The 20,998-nt window shown below is 43.1% G+C and overlaps 1 protein-coding gene across 11 annotated transcripts in view; it reads left to right on the forward strand.

Moving 5' to 3' along the window:
• Positions 1-20,998, forward strand: part of pcdh15b (protocadherin-related 15b) — a 1,349,261-nt gene that overhangs the window by 943,220 nt on the left and 385,043 nt on the right. For all 11 annotated transcript variants that reach the window (XM_080205457.1, XM_080205459.1, XM_080205466.1 and 8 more), the window contains one exon: positions 8,757-8,963. In XM_080205457.1, coding sequence (XP_080061583.1) covers positions 8,757-8,963 — 207 coding nt within the window. The remainder of the gene's footprint in view (positions 1-8,756; positions 8,964-20,998) is intronic.

The raw sequence follows: 20,998 nt of genomic DNA on the forward strand, positions 1-20,998 counted from the left end.
TGTCATCCTTGCCTGGTCTGGCCTGACTCCAGCCCCTGCCCTCTGAAGTGACCTAGCAAGCCATCTAGTTGTAGGTAACTTGCCTGCAACTGTTCAGGGGCAATTGGGGATGGGTAATTAATGCTGGCCTGGCAAGTTGCACTAACTTCCCAACAACATTTTTTAAAAAATCATTTAGGATGGAGAGAGAGAAGGGGAAGGAAAGATATGGGGCGTGATCTTACCTGCAGTTCATACCACTCGCCCACTGCAGTGAATCTGGAGAATTTGGCAGCCAGTCAAATCTCTGTTCACTGCGGTGGGATAGGAAGCATTCACCAGCATTGAATGGTGGTAGGATTCTGACCATGATTGGTTCTGGGATCATGTTATACATGGCAGAAATGGCAAATGATAATCCATTGGTTGTGATAGCTGGTGGGATGGAAGATGTGGACAAAGAGGCCATCACATTGGGAAGGGGGAGAAAGAATAAAAAGAGAGGTCTCCAACTGTATTAGGGGTGGTGAAAAGTTATTTTGCGTTGCAGACAAAAAAACTTTGGTGAAGAAGAAATCAGGATATTTGGGAAAACTGTTGACAAAGTTCAGGTTGTGGAGATGATATGGCAGAAATTAAGAAGCTGTTAGAGAGAGTGCTTTCAAGGCAAGTGATAGGAAGAATCATAATCAAAGTTAGTCCATCTTTGTCATCTCATTAAATTTCAGCTAAACAAGATGTCGATGTTTTTAGAATCAAATCTCATTGACTGTAAAGTTGGAAATATTGTATTTTTTTTAATTGCTTAAAACAGCTAGATCGGTATTATTGTTGTATAATGGTTTAAATGGAATGCAAGCAGAAAAAGAATCAGCTTGAGAATGACTTGCAATGCAAGCATACACATTCATTAATTAAGTAATGCTGCAGCTACCTGAACCAGTGTATTTAATTAACTTTTAGACAGCTGCTGTTTCAATGCAAGACCGATCAACAAATCCAACTCACTGTTTCAGCTCATCAGTCATACTCTTTTACAGCTCGTGGTCAAATTAGTTAGTAATCTTGGCCAATCAATAATGATTTTCCCATTTCCTCTTCACTAATCTCTAACCAACGTAGTCTTTTGCTTTTGCCTCTTTTTATATGCATTGTTTAATGAAATTATCCAGGATTAATTATTTTTTAAATGTATACCAGCATCCCGTTCAATTTATGTGACTCGATAGATATTTTGCCACATGGGTTAACATTAAATTATATTCTAAGATGCTTAAGTGTTTTCTGTCATGTACTTGTAACATTCCATTACACAAAATACATTGTTGTGATGGTGCTTGTATTTGATAGAAATCTGTAGACATGTTGTGCATTTCAATCAAAAACACATTTGTTTATGAAGTTAATTTGGACCCACTGTAATTGAAAATTGGCTTGAATTCACTCATTAAAGTGTTAGCTCCAATCTAGTTTTAACTCGGTGCATTAAAGAAGTTTGACATCCGATAGATATAATGCTATCTTGACAAGACAACTTGTTATTTTAGAGTGGTAAGCTGGTTCTCAGCTCTACCGTGTAATTCAAGGGAGCTTGCACTTAAGAACATAAGAAATAGGAGCAGGAGTAGGCCATCTAGCCCTTCGAGCCTGCCCCGCCATTCAATAAGATCATGGCTGATCTGTTGTGGCTCAGTTCCACTTTCCCGCCCTCTCCCCATAACCCTTAATCCCCTCTCTTATCAAGAACCCATCAACCCGCTTCTTAAAAATATTTAGCGAGGCAGCCTCCACCACTTCAACGGGCAGAGAATTCCAGAGATTCACCACCCTTTGAGTGAAGAAGTTCCTCCTCAACTCCATTCTAAACCGCCTCCCCTTTATCTTGAGGCTGTGCCCCCTAGTCCTACTGTCTTTTTTGAGCGGGAAGAGTCTCTCCACCTCTATCCTATCCATCCCATTCATCATCTTATACGTCTCAATGAGATCTCCCCTCATTCTTCTAAACTCTAACGAGTACAAGCCTAGTTTATTCAGCCTCTCCTCATAGCTCAATCCCCTCAACTCCGGTATCAGCCTAGTAAACCTCCTCTGCACTCCCTCCAGGGCCAAAATATCCTTGCGCAGGTGCGGCGCCCAAAACTGCACACAGTACTCCAGCTGCGGCCTCACCAATGCCCTATACAGCTGCAGCAAGACCTCCCTACTTTTATATTCAATCCCCCTCGCTTCTCGGTGCTTGTCCTCTGATGTGGATGTAAAAGATTTCATGACCCCATTTGGAGAAGGAAAGAGGAATTCTCTTCAGTGCCATGTCCAATAACTGTCCCAGTACCAACATTGTTGAACGAATGATTTTGTTATTGTTTATGGGAGCTTCCTGCATGCAAATTGAATGTTAAATGTTACACGAATAATTGGTTTGGAGGTATTTGAGTGAGTGGCTGCTTTTAGGTGTGCTGAGATCATGAAAGACACTTCATAAAACAAACTTGTCATTTTAATAGTGGTGCTTAAAATTTTAGGATATAGTACATGAGCAATTGAGACATGGTCCTGCAACCAGCGTTGCATGCCTGTAAGGGAAAATAGTGATCTGGATGGAGAAATCCAGGCTCCATTTCAAAGAGACCCTGGGCAGGAGTGGTGGGGGGTGGGGAGGAAACGGGGGTCAGGTCATGAATTACAGAGATCAGAAACTCAAATTCAGCAAGGCCCTTTGATTTGACTCCTGAGTACAAAGACACCCAATTTTCATTGCTCTAACAGCCTTAGCCCACAGTGTGCAAACCACAATTTTATGGAGGAGTGTCAATGCTTGTGAAGGATGGAGTTAGGTCAATTTAAGTATAATGATCCAAAGTTATTTATTCCCAAGCACTTAAAAATTAAAAGAAAACAGTTTGCAGCTTTCATTAAGTGAAAAAGAAAGACCCTGCTGCTAGACGACAGTGAATGGCAGGCCATCCGGTGTAGCTTACAATAAACTATTAGGTACCTGTTTTTGCAATTTCCATAAATGCTACTGTTTACATTTTCCAAGATTTGTTATTATTGCTAAGTTTGTTATGAATGTTTGGCTTAGTTTCAATATATCCAAAATGACTTATCTCAGCATGGAACTGCATAGACACTTAGATTTGCACTTTTAAATAATTTATTGAAAGATTAGCTATCTTCAGTGTGGTTAGTGAGATAGATGTTTGTTATTATGACAGATTAATCACTTGAGGGAATTTACATTTTACATCAGTTTTATGAATGAGAGATTTTTCAGTATCAAGTATATGTGAATATTAGTATTAATATCTGCACGAACAGATACTAATAGTTTATTGTAAGCTGTACCGGATGGCCTGCCATTCGCTGTACTCTAGCAGCAGGGTCTTTTTTTTTCACTTAATGAAAGCTACAAACTGTTTTTTCTTTTAATTTTTAAGTGCTTGGGAATAAGTAACTTTGGATCGTTATACTTAAATAGACCTAACTCCGTCCTTCACAAGCATTTACACTCCTCCATAAAATTGTGGTTCGCACACTGTGGGCTAAGGTTGTTAGTGCAATGAAAATTGGGTGTCTTTGTACTCGGGAGTCAAATCAAATGGCTCTGCTGAATTTGAGTTTCCAACTTCTGTGATTCATGACCTGACCCTGTCCCCCATCCCCCACCTCCCCCACACAAATACCTGCCCAGGACCTGTTTGAAATGGAGCCTGGATTTCTCCATCCAGATCACTATTTTTCCTTACAGGCATGCAACACTTGTTGCAGGACCAAGTCTCAATTGCTCATGTACTGTATCCTAAAATTTTAAGCACCACTATTAAAATGACAAGCTTGTTTTATGAGGTGCCTTTCATGATCTCAGCACACTTAAAAGCAGCCACTCACTCAAATACCTGCAAAACCAATTGTTCGTATAACATCCAACATCCAAATTGTATTGTCAGAAGCTCTTTTATTAATCACTTCTACATAGCTCCTGAGATCTGACGATAGTGAATTCTGGGTGAGTGGTTCAGGAAGGTACATGAAGTGTGCATGGAGGGAGCATAGGGGTATTAGGGTGGATGGGGATATGCCAGGGCATGTAAGTGGCATGGGGAATATAAGGATTTCTGGGCACCAAGAGCATGGAGATGGCATGTAGGCATGGAGATGGAATAGAGTGAAGGGCCATTGAAGTGGCATGGAGAAAATGAAGGGACATAGGGATGGGAGTGGCATCTTGGTGAGGGTTTTGAGGGCTTGATATTTATCATTAAACTGGACTAATGTCCCAGTAAATGGCACTGGATTTTCTAACCTGCTAACATGGCCATCAATCCACCTTTGTTGCCATGTTGGGTCTGTCTATGGTGGTGATGGATCCAAATCCATCTCACTTTGCGTCCCTGACATGAAAAACGTAGCAGGTGGGGCCCTTTTAAAGAAGATGAGTTTGCTGGGTTGGGAAGTTCCCAACTTGATGAAGAATATGCAAGTAAAAAAATCCATTTTCAGCTGACCAAGAGAGCCCACTCTTCAGAGGGGAAGTTTGTTTCCTTGTATTACAATAGCTGCACTGAAGATAGTATCAACATTCAGAATAAATTATCAAGACTTGAACAAACAGTGATGTTACCTGCCTACTTTTCTGTAAATGGACAGTGTTATAATGGGTATAAGTCAAGGATTGGTCCAACCATGTATCGTGTTTTGAATGATAGAAAAAGGTATAAAAGGGGAATACGAACAGAGAGAAAGTGTGGAAAACATCAGGAAGAGAGACACTTAGGATTGAGCCATTGGAGGCTAGAGAATGCAAGAGAGGATCAGAACACAAGAGCCAGAGGTACAAGTCACTTTGTCATTGAAACTTCTGCCCAGGACATAATGGGGTTATTATACATTTTCATTCTCTCTTGTATGTTGAGAACTATTGTTAAAATGCTGTATTGCATCCAAGTCACACATGCACTAAATAAAGTTTAATTGCTGCCATCAAGACAGGTCAACATCAAATCATTTGGCTACCAACATTTATCAAAACGTAAGCAAGTAATGCAATCAAACATGCCTCTCAGAATTTTCCAGCAAAGTGACTAATTGCAAGTGCCTCTTTAAATCAAACTGAAACTGGCTGTTTCAGGCCTGCCTCGCTCATGATTGGTGCTGTTGGTTAGTTGCATCTTCCTCTCAACATCCACATGCTGTCATAATGCCAGATGATATTAGGAGCTCACCCACTTCATTGCACCCTGATTTGTACATTCTAATAAGATTTTGTTCTGTTTGCAGCTTTGATCAAATCGAAAACAGCTTGCTACTGTTCTTGCTACTGCCCACATTCTTATTTAAAACAAAGAAGTAGAAAGACCAAAATTGGAACTTTGGTATTTGTTAAGTTCCATCTAAACATAATTTTATTTTTTAACCATCTATCGTCCAAGTAAAAGTTGCATTTGTCACAGGAATATCTATAAGATCCATTTTGCTTCCATCCCATCAAACTTTCCTGGGAAAGTACAATGGGGTGGGTGGGGGAAGTGGTGGTGGCAGGGGCAGGCAGGTCTTCTGCCTGTCCACCCTACCCTGATCAGCTGCTTCATGGAGTACTGCCTGCATTTGGACCCTTCTTAGCAACTTGTCAGCTGCCCTGCCCTTAGAAAAGAGTTTCATCCCCACAACTTAAGACAAGGTTTGGGACATCTTAGCCTTCAGGCAAGGGAGTATCCTGCTCCGCTGCACTTCCTTTGCTTGGAACTTCTGGACCAATTGTGCTGTCCTTAATTTTTAAACTCCTGAGCATTGGGGCTGGATTTTTGTCTTCGGTTCTGGGACTGCAAGTCTGCCCTTCTGTTATATTGGAATACTGTCTCACATAAGGCATGAGAGTTTCAGAATGAAAGGGTGAACATCAGGAATGGTGCTGCAGGGCTGGGACCACCATTAAAAATTACACAGGAGATCATTAGAGCATAATAGATATAGTAAGTGGCTTTCATCAAAAGTAATTTTTAAAATACTATTTCATGGAATCCCTACATTGCAGAAGGAGGCCATTTGGCCCATCAAGTCTGTGAAGACCACAATCCCACCCATGTTCTACCCCTGAAACCCTTCATATTTATCCTGCCAGTTCCCCTAACACGAAGGGCAATTTAGCATGGCCAATGAACCTAAGCTGTACATCTTTGGAGCCGGAGGAAACCCACGCAGACACAGTGAGAATGTGCACACGCCACACAGAGAGTGAACCAAGGCTGAAATTGAACCTGGACGCCTGGCACTGTGTGGCAGCAGTGCTAACTGCTGTGCCACATTTTCCACATTGCTCCAGGCTTCATCTCTTGCTAGATGGGTGAGGCAATCTAAGGTGAAGGCTTTATAGTGGTCTGTTACTACAAATTATTCTATGGAACTGGACAAAGAAAGAATGAATTTGTGGTGATATGTACCTTTGACACCTACAGAGATTCCAAAGTGCTTCACAACCAACTAATTTACCTTCTTGAAGAACAGTCACTGTTATCATTCAAGCAAATGCAGCAGCTAGTTTGTATCTAGTAATGCCTTACAGATAGAAAATTAATAACCAGGTAATGTGTTTATATTTTCTTTGCACTGGGGCTTTGGTGGTAAGGGGCACCAGGAGAACTCTGCTCTCCTTTGAATATTACTGTGGAATATTTTATGTTGGACTCTGGTAATATGATACTTCCTGTTGTGTTGTTTTGCTTTTCTTCTCCTCCCCTCATCCAAAGAGAAATATGCCACGGTCATGTAACACTCTAATTAGAAGGTTGTTCAAGGCTGATTGCACGCATTCAACGGGAGTAGCTGAAATTGAATAATTGTTGAAACTGAGATCCAGTGCTGTGGCTACTGGGACACCTGTTAGAGAATTTTATCATTCTAAATGAATATTTTGTAATGAATGCATTCCAAACCTCCGTCACAACAGGAAAGTCCTCCACGGAGAACAAGTACAGAAATAGAAATGGTAATAGTTGGTGTGAACTGAATGCAAAATATAGGAACCATTACAGAGACTATGCTTTCTGCATTTACAAACAGTTTTTTTTACAATATTTAGGAATAGGAATGTTTGTGTTAACAACATTATTGTTGCAAGGTTGACTGATACTTTTGAAATTCACGTGGAGATCTTTCACAATTGCCACAAAAATCTATTTTGTGCTTTATATTTAAAACATCTCTGAGTAAAATTGATCAAAATGTAGCCCATAAGAAACAGCATCAGCAATGCCAGTAAAGTCAAATTCTATTTCTGCTATTTTAGAAGCTTGAATGTGTTGTCCAGGCTGACACTTCAGTGCATTACTGAGGGAATGCTGCACTGTTTGAGATGGCATATTTTGGAAGAGATGTTAAACCGTGGTTTCATTTGCCCTGCTAAATAGGGAATCACCATAGACCAACTAGTGCAGGAATTTGGGTAAACAGGACTTGGTGTGAGTTTTGCTAAAGGAATGAGACTTTTCTTGTCTTGCACTCACCAGGACAATTCACGTGAATATCAAAGGCAAAGGGAAGAATAATTCATACATATGAGAAGAGTATGTTGATTGGCAAGTGGACTCTGATTGATCGAGGCATAGAAACCAGAAGCAGAAGTAGGCCATTTAGCCCTTTGAGCCTGCTTCACCATTCATTATGATTATGGCTCATCATCAAATTCAATATCCTGATCCCCCCCCTTCCCCCATTTTCCTTGATTTTTTTTTAGTCTGAAGTGCTATAACTAATTTCTTCATGAAATCACACAACATTTTGGCTTCAATTACACTCTGTGGTTGTGAATTTCACACATTCATTATTCTCTGGGTGAAGAAATTTCTTCACATCCCAGTTCGGAACGGTTTACCCGTTATCCTCAAACTATGACTCCTAGTTCTGGACTCTCCCTACCATCAGGAACATTCTTTCCGAATGTGCCCTGTCTAATCCCGTTCAAATTTCTTTGAGATCCTCTCACTCTTCTGAACTCCAGTGAATATAATCCTAACCAACTTTGTCCTTCCCCATATAACAGAGACCTGCCATCCCAGCAATCAGCCTGGTGAACCTCCACTGTACTCCCTCTATAGCAAGGGCAACCCTTCCTCAGATAAGGACCTCAAAACTGCACACAGTACTCCAGGTGTGGCCTCACCAACGTCCAGTTGAGAGTGATGGTGGATTCTCCATGGCAACACCAACCAACTCGCACTCTCTTCTCCGGCAGTATCAACTGTTGTTCATTTTACATTTGATATTCATGTGAATTGTCCTGAGTGCAAGTTGAAATGTTTTGTCAGAAGAATGTCTGTATTTGAGTAATATTTGGTGTGAGCAAGGATACCAGCAGCAGAATTTGGATGAGTTCAACTTATGATTATCTAAATCATTTTGGTATAATTGGTTAAATTATGTAGTAGAATAAGCTCCAGGATTACTTCTAGTTAAACGAAGTAATTTTTTAAAATAATTAACGGATGTTGAATGGCTGAAAATACTACCCACCCCCAACCCCCCAAATTTGCTATGGGGTGAACTGCAGCTCAATTATACTGTCATCAAATGTCCATTAATCTGTAGGACATTGTCACCATCATTAGTTTTAAAAGCCTGTAAAACGTTCTAAACTCAGCTGCCAGCTGGTACACAAAATTACTTCTGCCACAGATTTGAGGCATTTTAACACTTCAGCAAACTGCATTCTGTTAAGTCTAATTTACTGACCAGTCAGTCCCTAGGCATCGCTAATAAGATATGATTTTCTGTTTCTCGACTAGGCAGAACAAGACAACAGACACCCACTGCCAGCTTTTGCCAATTTGCACATAGAGGTTCTAGATGAAAACAACCAAGCCCCCTACTTCGAGCAAGCTACCTACCAGGGCTTCATCATTGAGTCTGCTCCAGTGGGGACAACCCTTTCGGACAGTCGGAATTTAACTGCACCTTTAAGAATTGTGGCCCTGGACAAGGATGTGGAGGAGGTAAGTGCTGCTTATGGTTCTGAGTGCCCATCCCATAATTAGGACTTTAGACAAAAAGGACAACTAATTTGTGAAAGAAATGCAAATTGCCAACCAAATCAGCAGCATAAACCTGCTTCAGTTTCATTGTAAAATGTCTATGACATTTGAAAGTCTTGTTAGCCTCTGGCCCCTGTGCAAGGATGACACGCAAGTTGGTGAAGTGTTCCAAGCACTGCAGAGCCTGTTCCATGTGTAGTAACACTTAGTGGTGGTTAGATGATATTGAGGATATTTTAATCTCATCCTCATGGAATCCGTTTCCATTTGTTTGAATCTTTCTTTCTTTTTGTCTGTTTGTTTGTAGGTGCCATCACATGCTACGCCTGTATGTATTTATTGTTGTTTTATCTGTCTGTGCGTGTGCCAGATATTTTATCTGTTGCATGTTTGTGCTTCTTGTCGAGTTGTTTTGTTTTTAAATTTCGCTAGCCAACTGATCGGGTTTGCAATTTTGCTTTAATATATATTCCAGTAAATTTTGTCCATCAACTGCCCTACACACACACATGTACACACACACCCCTGCATGAGTCTGTATTGTATGTATATTTCTGCCCTGGTAAGTTGCTGACATTGTAAGACCTTGCTCTTTAATTAAATAATAATGGATGACCATTGTTCTTGAACAGACAACTAAGGACAGCCAGGTTAATTTGACAAATGAAATCCAGGGTCAAGCTTTTTCGGCTAAGTCCTTTCTCTGGGTCGTGATGGATAGTAATTGTTTTTTTTTAGTATTTGATTGTAATTTCAGCTACTGTTCAATCACATTTTTCAAAATCCTACTTTCTAATGGCAGAACATTGTATGATAGCTCAATTGAAGCTAATCATGACTGATTAAGAAAACGCTTGCTGAATACTTTAACAGATGACGGAATGTTAACGTCAGTGGAAACTCACCAGCTGTTCTCATTGGCTGTGAAAATGGCCACATATTAAATTGAAACAATTATCTGGAATCCCGATAAGAGAACCTGGCCTTCCCGACTCTTATCTCAACACAGGCTTCCTGTTCAATAGCTGAACTATTTTACATATCACCAGTTGGAAAACTGAATTGATCTAACAACATTTTTTTTCCCCAGCGTGTCAGCATTTTTAAATGCTTTTCTGTGCAATTTAGTTGAAACGCTTGTCAGCCTTAGTGGGGTCAAAATTTTCTCGCCCCCAAAATCAGACACTGGGATCGCAAAATGCGGCTAACTAACCCTGGCTCAGTGTAACTCGGGCAGAAGGTGAAATCTGTACTCCCTACTGTTTTACATGGGTGTACTGTGCAGCCTGCACACATCGTGTTGCTAATTGGCCAGAACATGAGTAGGGGTCAGGATCCTGAGGGGATAATGCAGGTAAAATCTATCTGCACACTTAAAACCAGCAACCCTTGTTAAAGGTCAGGTGCATCATGGCTGGAGCAGCTGCTCAGAATATTTTGTGAGCTGAACCTGACCTGGGAAGGTCAGGAACATGGTAAAACATGCGATCGAATAGACACCGAGGATTTCCAACGCTGCACCAAAGGCCCTGGTGTAAAAGGTGCAGCAGAGAAGTGTTCTGCAAGCATGGAGGCCCTCCAGATACTTGCTTGGAAGGCAATGGGAACATATGGAGGTCAACCCAGGAGTGAAACCTCAAAATCTTGGATGCGCTGCCGCAAGCACCATACATGGTTGGCAAGCTCAGCAAATATATATTCAAGTCCCGTATCCTACCAAGAGCACCACTAACTGTAGACATTGTTCATTTCATGAAATGCCCATCACTTACTTACCAACAATCTCTGCCAGTCAAGATTTAAATTTAACATTCATTGGCTATACCTCGCATACTTAGCAGTGTTGCAAGGCTCAGACCCACACCTCACAGTTTCCACTACTGCCAGCCGTTCACCTGTGATGGCCAGATCAACCATTCATGTTATGGGACAGTCACCGACACTCTCCTCTTCCTTGTGGGAAAAGGCACATGCAACTGGAGGTAGTTGGAGCTAATTGCAGGAGAACATGCATGCTTCTGCATGTCCTGACCCTGAGATGGTACTGGACATTATTGGGCTGCCCATTGCTGAGACAATGGCCAGCGCAGGTCCTGAAACTATCAGATTTGACATTGTCCTCATACTTAATCCTCTTTTTCATGTCCTACCTCTCCCTAACCCCACACTTTTTCTTCTGGTTTACATGCTGCCGTTAGTGTAAGGGTACACTGGCCGCTCTCTGCCCACCACAATCTTAATTTTGTGCCTTTGCCCTTTCGGAATATGTACTGCCACACAGGCCCCAAGCTTGCTATCATTGAAACTGAGGATATCAGTTCTCAAAGGAGTGCTTGCAGGTAGGAACGGCACCCAGCAATCTGTCCTCCAACAGATTACTAGAATCGTTGAGGCACTGCTCTGGGAAGGTGGCAATTGCCAAGAGCTTATAATATTCTCAGGAAGGCAGTCTTCATGCTCCCACCCTTGATCAGTGTTGTTGCTGTTTCTCATTCATCCCAGTGCACTGGGAGATCTCCTGCCATGCATTCAACACTCTCATGGCCCCCACTATAGACATCCACACCCCCCGCTCCCTGCCCACAGTATCAATGGCAGAGCAAACTCCACCACCCCCACCCATGGTGACGCGGGTTGCCAGCATCAGGGCATTGGGCCACTCCCAATGAGCCCACCATCACAATCCCTTCCATAGCCCCCTCCACTTTGCCGATCATTCCCCATGCATGCCCCCTCCATGCCTTCTCCCTACAGAATTCCCCTTTACGTTATCTGCTGTCCCCCCCGCAAGTCTCTCCCAACCCTACCCTCTAGCACAGCTCCTCCCCTTTCCCGGCAGAGCTCATATCCTTCCTTCCCCCTCTCCCCGGCAGAGGTCCCCCTCCCCCACCTCCCCGGTAGAGCTTCCCCTCCCCCCCCCCCCCTGCAGAGCACCACCACCCCCCCCTGCCCCCGCAGAGCACCCCCACTTGACTTCCACTGTAAAGCTTCCCCATTGCTTTCCCCACCCTCACTCAAGCTACTACCCACTTAGACCCCAATCCTTAGTGTTGCCACTGGCACTCTTATGGTGTGTCTAGTGGACGATGCTGATGTGCCAAGTGGGTATTACCAGTCTGGCACTTCCCCGTGGGCATGTCTGGCCATGCCTCCAACAATCCAGGGGTGTCAATACCTATAACCAACCAACCAACCAACCACCACCCCACACCCCCGGCATGGCCATCATGTCTGATCTCCCTTGGTGGGGTCCAGGAGTGATTTTTGTCAGTGCAACGTCTTGCTGATGAGGAGGGGTAACATCCAGGAGGCTGGACATGGCCATGCAGGATGCATTACTGTTACGTAAATCATGACAACATTTAAATCTGCTTCACTGTTCTGTCAAAACAGTGCTGGGACCTTGTTTTTTGCCGTGAGATCTGCTCGTGCCTGGCGCAAAAGCCTCAGCACTGTCTTCCCAATTGACTGCTGATCAACTGGCTCAGTGGGCCAGAACGATTGTGCTCATCTGCAAACTTGACAAATCTGTACCTGTATTTTTGTTATGTGTGTTGGGCATCCTCTCTTGTAGTATTAATAATCGCTCTCAAATTTCTGAGAAAGTAGAATAGGTGCTAGGTCGTAAATTGACATGCACTTGTCCACTGAACATGAGCTCTTTTAGAGAAGGAATAGTTATGCCTAAGGGTGTCGCTCCTTGGATGCAATGTGTAGATCTTGCTTGGTCTGTCTACATTTACGTAGAATTTCATTGTGCAAATCATTCATTCAGCTAGGCTATTATAACTAGGGTAATGAGGGGAAGAAGTAATGTGATCAATATCTCACTTCAGCACGTGTTGAAATTGCTTACCAGTAAGTTGCGGACTGGTATGCATAATGATCTCTATGGGCATACAATATATACCAAAAATAACACTTGAGTGTGCGCAACAGTTGTGCTTGGCATATACTACAGTTGTCAAATAATGGCGCACATACCTCATAGTTCTTGATGATGACTTCAATATCATTGTTCACACCTGCCTAGCAGACAGTCGCTTGCGAGTCTTCTCTTCAATGCCCATGTGTGAGTGATGAAGTTGTTGGAGAATATAATTCACAAAGATATCAATATGATGTTCTGCCTACCTTGGAAAATGACTGCCTAGCTCATCCCATAAGGCCAAAATGATCCCCACGTGTTTGGGGACATGGTGTATTGAATCAGGTTGTTCTTCAATAATTGTAAATTTTTGTAATGTGGAACCTTTTGCTGTCTCTTCTTGCAGCTGCTGGTATTTGCATTGTGCAACATGTATCAGATCAATTTGGAAAACATCTTTAAGTTCAATGTCATGGATCTATCTTCTGTTTTCGCTGAGTTAGACAATCTGCCAAATGTATCCAATGTGACCATCAAGTTACTTTGCTTGTATCTGTTCTCACAATCATAACCGTGAATCCTTTATCAAGAGACGTACCAATTTGGCAGTCCACTGGTTTTTGTCAGACCATCTTCATTACTTTCTGATAAAGGCAAAATATGTGGATGTTGGAATCTGAAACAAAAAGAGAAAATTCTGGAAAATCTCAGCAGGTCTGGCAGCATCTGTGGAGAGAAAATAGAGCCAATGTTTCACGTCTGGATGGGAAAGAGAACCTGGCTGACTGTTTCATCTTAATGGGATGAAAAATGCAGTAAGCTCTTGGGGCCACTCCATGAGATATACTGAGCAGTCTCAAGCATCGAGAAGAAGATTGCACTTATAAATCTCAGGTTTAACTCTTCTAATGTGACTGTTTTATAAGGACAATGCTTCAAAGCTGGTTTTAAATATTGCGGATCAAGGCAATGATTCGTTTTTCTTTGTGACACATCTGTTTGAGCTGCATCAGTTTGTGTGATACACTCTTCTAATTATACAATCCTTCTTCTCTCTAGTTCGATCTTTAATTTGCCTTGTAAGTGCATGATGCACTTAGGTGCAGGATCATTTGATGGACTTACATTCTCCTGCAGGTTTAATGTTGCAGCTCCCTTGAAACTGCCAATTTTGTCAAAGTATTCTGGATATTTTGATGTTAGGTTGAGTGCTGAGATGGTAGGAGTAGTTTCTGAGGTTGACCTGCCATATGAACATAGAACATCGAATAGCACAGCACAGTACAGGCCCTTCAGCCCTTGATGTTGTGCCAAGCTATGTCCAACCCCAAGATCAAGCTATCACACTCCCTATCATTCTGGTGTGTTCCATGTGCCTATTCAATAACTGCTTGAAAGTTCCTAAAATGTCTGACTCCACTATCACAGCAAGCAGCGCATTCCACACCCCAACTACACTGAGTAAAGAATCTACCTCATTCATCCCTCCTACATCTCCCACCATAAACCTTATAGTTATGCCCCCTAGTAACAGTTACATCCACCCAGGGAATAGTATCTGCACGTCCACTCTATCTGTCTCCCTCATCATTTTATAAACTTCTTTTAAGTTGCCTCTCATCCTCCTCCATTCTAAAGAGAAAAGTCTGAGCTCCCTCAACCTTTCCTCAGAAGACCTACTCTCCAAACCAGGCAGCATCCTGGTAAATCTCCTCTGCACTCACTCCAATGCTTCCACATACTTCTTATAGTGAGGTGACTAGAATTGCACACAATATTCTTTTGCCATGGCCTTCCATATCAGTGGATACATGTCTTTTAGAATTCGGAGATAACGTGTTGGCACTTGACCTGTGTCAATCTTGGCCAATAACGAATAGTTACCAACTTTCTTAGGGCTGATAATTAGAATCATGGCAAACACTTTGGATGGTGTGATGGTGCCTATGCTTCCGTATGATTAACAGTGAGAAACCTGTTCACTGTTCATCAACTCATTGTGCATGTCACCTCCTGTATATAGCATCATAGAATCCCTACAGTGCAAAAGGAAGCCATTCAGCCCATCAAGCCTGCACCAACAATAATCCTACCCAGACCCAATCCCTGTGATCCCACGTATTTATCCTGTTAATGCCCCTGACACGAAGGGGCAATTTAGTACGGCCAATCAACCTAACCCCCACATGTCTTTGGATTATGGGAGGAAACCAGAACACCCGGAGGAAACCCACACAGACGTGGGGAGAACATGCAACCTCCACTCAGACAGTCACCCGAGGCCAGAATTAAACTGGGTCATCAGTGCTAATCTCTGTGCCACCATATGTTGATGGAATACCAAATGGTTATTCAGATTGCTTAAAGATACCTGTTGTGTACCATCTATTTGGATCAATGCACGATTCTTTCTATCTGCATCAGCCTTTGCTCTCGTGCACTGCTGCTGTAATAATCCATTCTGCCACAGCCCTTGCAGAATTGCTGGAAAGCTGGCCATTTCTTGGGTGCATGCAGAAGGCCACAGCTTTCACATGTTTTGCGATGTTGGGTATTCTACTAAATACATCACCAATTGGGGGTGCATTTGGAACTTGTAAACTTTGTTCATCTGCAGGGGTCACTTCATACTTATGTCCATCCCTGAGTAGCTCTTTGATGCTCTACAATACATTGATTCTGCCTGCGAATCGCAGAAGGAACCCTTTTCTCTATACTTTCTGATGAAGTTGTCAATGGATGTTGTAGGCTGTGGTGATGAACCTTAGTCAATGAATTCAAAAGCTTAACTTTGATGCTGAACTAGTCTTTCAATGATGTCCTTGTCTTTTGGGGATCATTTAACTCCTGTTCTGTTAACACTGTTGTGTTCAGCCAGTTTGGAGTTTCTGGTCAATGGTAACCCTGAGGATGTTGACAGTGGGGGATTAAATGATGATAACACCAAGGGATGATGGCTAGATTATCTCTTATCGGTGATGGTCATGGTCTGGCATTTATGTGGAGCCACTTGTCAGTCCAAGCCTGGATATTATTTAGATCTTGCATTTTGAACATGGACTGTTTTAGTAACTGAGGAGTCATGAATGGTGCTGAATATCATGCAATCATTGGTAAACATCCCCACTTCTGATCTCATAAGAACATAAGAAATAGGAGCAGGAGTAGGCCATCTGGCCCTTCGAGCCTTTCAATAAGATCATGCTCATGATAGAGGGAAGGTCATTGATGAAACAGCTGAAGATGGTTGGGCCTACTTTGAAGAAGACAGAGGTTGAGATTCAAGAATAAACTAAAAGCACAAGATTCCATGGGTTTGAACAAGTTAAAATAAACATTGCTGTCAACATCCTTGGGGTTACCATTGACTAAAAACTCAACTAGAGTTGCCACATAAACACACTGGCTACAAGAGCAGGTCAGAGGCTAGGAATACTGCAGCGAGTAACTCACCTCCTGACTCCCCAGAGCCTATCCACTATTTACAAGGCACAAGTCAGGAATGCAATGGAATGCTCCCCACTTGCCTAGATGGGTGCAGCTCCAACAACACTCAAGAAGCTCGACACCATCCAGGTCAAAGCAGCCTGCTTGCTTGGCATCACATCCACCAACATCCACTCCCTCCACCATCAACGTTCAGTAGCAGCAGTGTGTGCTATCTGCATAATGCACTGCAGAAATTTACCAAAGATTCTTAAGCATACATTCCAAACCCATGACCATCATGTCAGTAACACAGAGATAACCAATCTCACTGAAACCCTAGCTGGCTCATGAGGGATTCCACAACATCATTGATGGCCCATTGATTTTCTCCTGAGATTTCGTTCCCCAGAATCCCAAGTGTGCACTCGAGCACAAACTCACATCCACAATTTCAGCTCTGAGGCGCACCAAGCAGTGCACAACTGCTTCCAAGGGGAGCTTACACTCCAGTGGCCCACAGCATGGACTCACAAACCTGTGGCTGCCTTTTTGGATCTTCAGAGCTTCTCCTAAACCTTATTCTCTTAGATGGACTTCCCCTGAGACTTCTTCAATCATTCTTGCATCCTTTGGGTTCTCTGAAATTACCAAAACTTCTCTTGAACCTGCCTCACTTAAAATCTGCCAACTGCAACCCTTTAATTACGTTGCAATTTAACTTGAACCTCTTTCTGTTCATGTGCTGTCTCTGCACCCCTTATTTTGGAGCCTCTCCCCGTGCCCTTACCTTTGGGATCTATTCCTTCCACCTCTCCCCGTTCCCTGCCTGGAACATTTTTTTTTGAATAGCATGTCAATACTGGTCAAATGGCCCAGCGCGGCATGGTAGCACAGTGGTTAGCAGTGCTGCTTCACAGCTCCAGGGACCTGGGTTCGATTCCTGGTTTGGGTTACTGTCTATCTGGAGTTTGCATATTCTCCTCGTGTCTGCATGGGTTTCCTCTGGGTGCTCTGGTTTCCTCCCACAGTCCAAAGAGTTGTGGGTTTGGTTGATTGGCCATGCTAAAAAAATTGCCCTTAGTGTCCTGAGATGCGTAGGTTAGAGGGATTATGGGTAAATATGTAGGGATATGGGGGTAGGGCCTGGGTGGCAGTCTCGATGGGCCAAATGGCCTCCTCCTGTACTGTACGGTTTCTATGATTTCTATGACAGTGATGCAGGAGTTCCTCAGGTCTGAGGCTCAATCATCTTCAGCTGCTTCATCAATTTGCCCCCTGCCATCAGAAGGTCAGGCACAAGTATGTTTGCTGATGATTGCACAGTGTTTGGTACAATTCACAACTCCTCAAACAATGAAGCAGCCCTTGGCTGCAAGACATGGGCAACAGTCAGGCTCGGCAAGTTTGTTCAAGGGAGACTGCTGGAACAGCCAAGGTTATTCAGCCTGTGTATAATTCTTGTCACCGTGTGCAGAACTGTTTACCCAACGTAAATAAAACCATGCTGTGCATTCCAGTAATCAGTGCTCCACTTCATTGCCTTACATTAAAAAAAATCAATTTTAAAGCATTTTTTAATCATTACTTCACATTCTCATGTAGTTTAAGCTATTCCAATTAAAATATTAGAACACAAACAATTCACCAGTCACTTATTCAATCTTTTATAAACACGCACTTGAAAATTCAGATAAGTGGCAAGTAATATTTGTATCACACACGTTCTATGTGCGGACTATCTTCCACTAACGTGTCTAAAACTCTTCCTTTGTCAATTAGCAGCATTATCATAATTGAAACCCTCACTACTGACATCCCATTAACGACAAACTCAACTCGAGTAACCGCATAATTATTGTGGCTACAGAGGCAGGCTAGGGCTGGGCATTCTTTGGAAAGTAAACCAACTCTTAACTTCCCATGTCCTTTCATGTCACAGTGGCACAATGGTTAGTACTGCTGCTTCACAGTGCCACGGACCTGGGTTTGATTCCCGGCTTCGGTCACTGTCTGTGTGGAGTTTGCACATTCTACCCATGTCTGTGTAGGTTTCCTCCGGGTGTTTTGGTTTCCTCCAACAGTCCAAAGATATGCAGGTCAGGTGGATTGGCCATGTTGAATTGCCCATTAGTGACTGGGGGTTGAGCTAGGGTAAATGCATGGAGTTATGTGGATGGGGCTTGGGGGGGTGGTATTGTGGTTGGTGCAGATTCGATGGGCCGAATGGCCTCCTTCTGCACTGTAGGGATTCTGTGTTTTCCATCTGCAAGGCACAGGTCAGAAATGTGGAGTCAAGACCTCCTCACTTTCCAGGATTAGTGCCTCTCCAACAACACTTCAGAAGCTCAGCAGCATAGAGAAATCAAGCAGGTTCCTTGATTGATGGCATGACTGGGACACTGTGGCTGCAGTGTATGTATTACAGCACTACAGATGTACGGCTGTAATTCACCGAAGCTTCCACTACAGCAAGTTCCAAACCCGGGGCCTCTGCCACTTAAAAAAAATGTGGGCAGTAGGCACATGGAAACACCACAACCTACAAGTCACACACATCATCCTGATTTGGAAATATTGAGACGCTCCTTTTTTGCCACTCATTCAAAGTCATGGGACGCCCTTCGAAACAGCACTGTGAGTGGACCTACGAAACTCCATTGCAGTGGTTCAAGAAGGTGGCTCACCAGGAACTTTTCAGTGTAATTCGGGATGAACAGTAAATGCTGACCTCGCCAGCAATGCTCAAACTTCATGATTATTAAAACGTCGTAGCATCCTTTTCTTTTCATCCTCTTCCCCGTCGTTGCCTTCACCCTTCCCCTCTTCCAGGGGTCTCCAAACTACGGCCCGCGGGCCACATCCGGCCAGCAGCGGGCTGCATCTGGCCCGCAGCCAGTGGGGCGGGACGGGATTCCAGCATCCGGAACCCTGCCGCTGACTCAGGACCCGGACGCGGGGACAGAAGCCACAGGCTGGACATGTGCTGCCGCTCCGCGCAGTGTCTGATGGACCCATAGGAATGCCCGCCCTCTTTACTGGCCTATTGTCCAATCAGAGCTGCCGCTCTGTGACTGACAGTTCATTAAACGAATCAGCAATCGAGGCACCTGTTATCCAGTTGCCGCTCTGCATTGACTGAGTGACAGCTGCTTTATCCAATCCGTAAGCTCCATCCGTCTGAAATGAATGGGAACGATGACAGTGGCAATTCAGACCAATCGTAGGGCGATGTGCTCAGCGCAACACCCACATTGTGATTGACATCTGCTGCAGCCAATTGCCGTGTGCTGTCATAAGTTGCGATGAATTTAAAATTATTTGGTGCCTTTTTTTAGAAAAAATAACTTTATTATAAAAGTAACCCCCTAACTTTAGAACCATTTTTTTTATGGCCCGCGAAAATGTTTAAAGTACACAATGTGGCCCTCATACTGAAAAGTTTGGAGAACCCTGCTCTATCCCACCATCCCTCTCAGTCTGCTGTCACCGCTAAATCCTTCTCACCCGCCAACATGCAGGTGAACACCAGATTCCAGAGTTCTTGGAGGGTTGACAAGTGCCGGAAATGTGCACACAGTGAATTCACTAGTCCCATCTATGTCAGATGGCCTTCTGATAACTTTGTCATGTTTTTGTTTAACCTATTAAATCCACGTGTTTCATTGAAAACAATTTTAAAGGATTGGCAAATAACAATAAAAATGTTGGTATAATTATTTTGTTGGAACAAGACTGAGTTTGTACAATATAAAAAAAGAGTGAAAGTCACTTTATGGAATAGGATTTTTTTGAAATATCAGAGGCCCTTCAAAAGTTGAGAGAGTAAATTTGTTGTATTACATGGGTACCAATCCCTTTAGATCAAGTTGGTTTCACCCTTGATTACTGCTGGATGCTGAGGTGGCTAATCCTGGCCTGAACTATGATAAAGTCAACAGAAATCATAGAATCCCTACAGTGCAGAAGGAGGCCATTCATCCCACCGAGTCTGCACCGACCACAATCCCACCCAGTCCCTATCCCCATGTATTTATCCTACTAGTGCCACTAACACTAAGGGGCAATTTATCATGGCCACTCAACCTAACCTGCGCATCTTTGAACTGCTCAAAGAAACTGGAGCAGCCAGAGGAGACCCATGCAGACATGAGGAGAATGTGCAAACGCCACACAGACAGTGACCGGGAACCGCTAACCACTGCACCACCGTGCCACCCCTACAATGATCACAGCATCCCTCATCTTCAGGAGAAGCAAACAAAAAGAGAACAAAAATACAATTTCTACAACAGATTGCTAATCAGTGATCCTTTACAGCACATCTACATATAAAGATATTAAAAGGAGACCAAATCAGACAACTTTTTTTGTTTACATCTTCCATGTTTGAGTTCCCAGTTGACAGGTACTGTTTAAACTGACACACAAGTGGCCCCGTTGGCTGAGTACCAGTTGTGAGTGGTCATAGAATTGTTCCCTAAGGTGAAACACCATCCTCAGCAGAAATGTAAAAGATAGATAATTGGTAGGACGTTTATGGTTGCTAAAGTGGTTGAGTGCTTGCCCTCCTTTTGACGTTGCACATTTGAATCCCAGTTTCGTTCACTCTAAACATTTATTCAGGATGAATAGCCTGTTCAGTTTTATAGCGACCAATTCAGTTGATGTGGTTACGCAGTTCTTTTCTTGCAGGATAATT

The sequence above is a fragment of the Carcharhinus amblyrhynchos genome, chromosome 17 (assembly GCF_965287045.1).
Source record: "Carcharhinus amblyrhynchos chromosome 17, sCarAmb.v2.hapA, whole genome shotgun sequence".
In the NCBI taxonomy this organism is placed as follows: domain Eukaryota; kingdom Metazoa; phylum Chordata; class Chondrichthyes; order Carcharhiniformes; family Carcharhinidae; genus Carcharhinus; species Carcharhinus amblyrhynchos.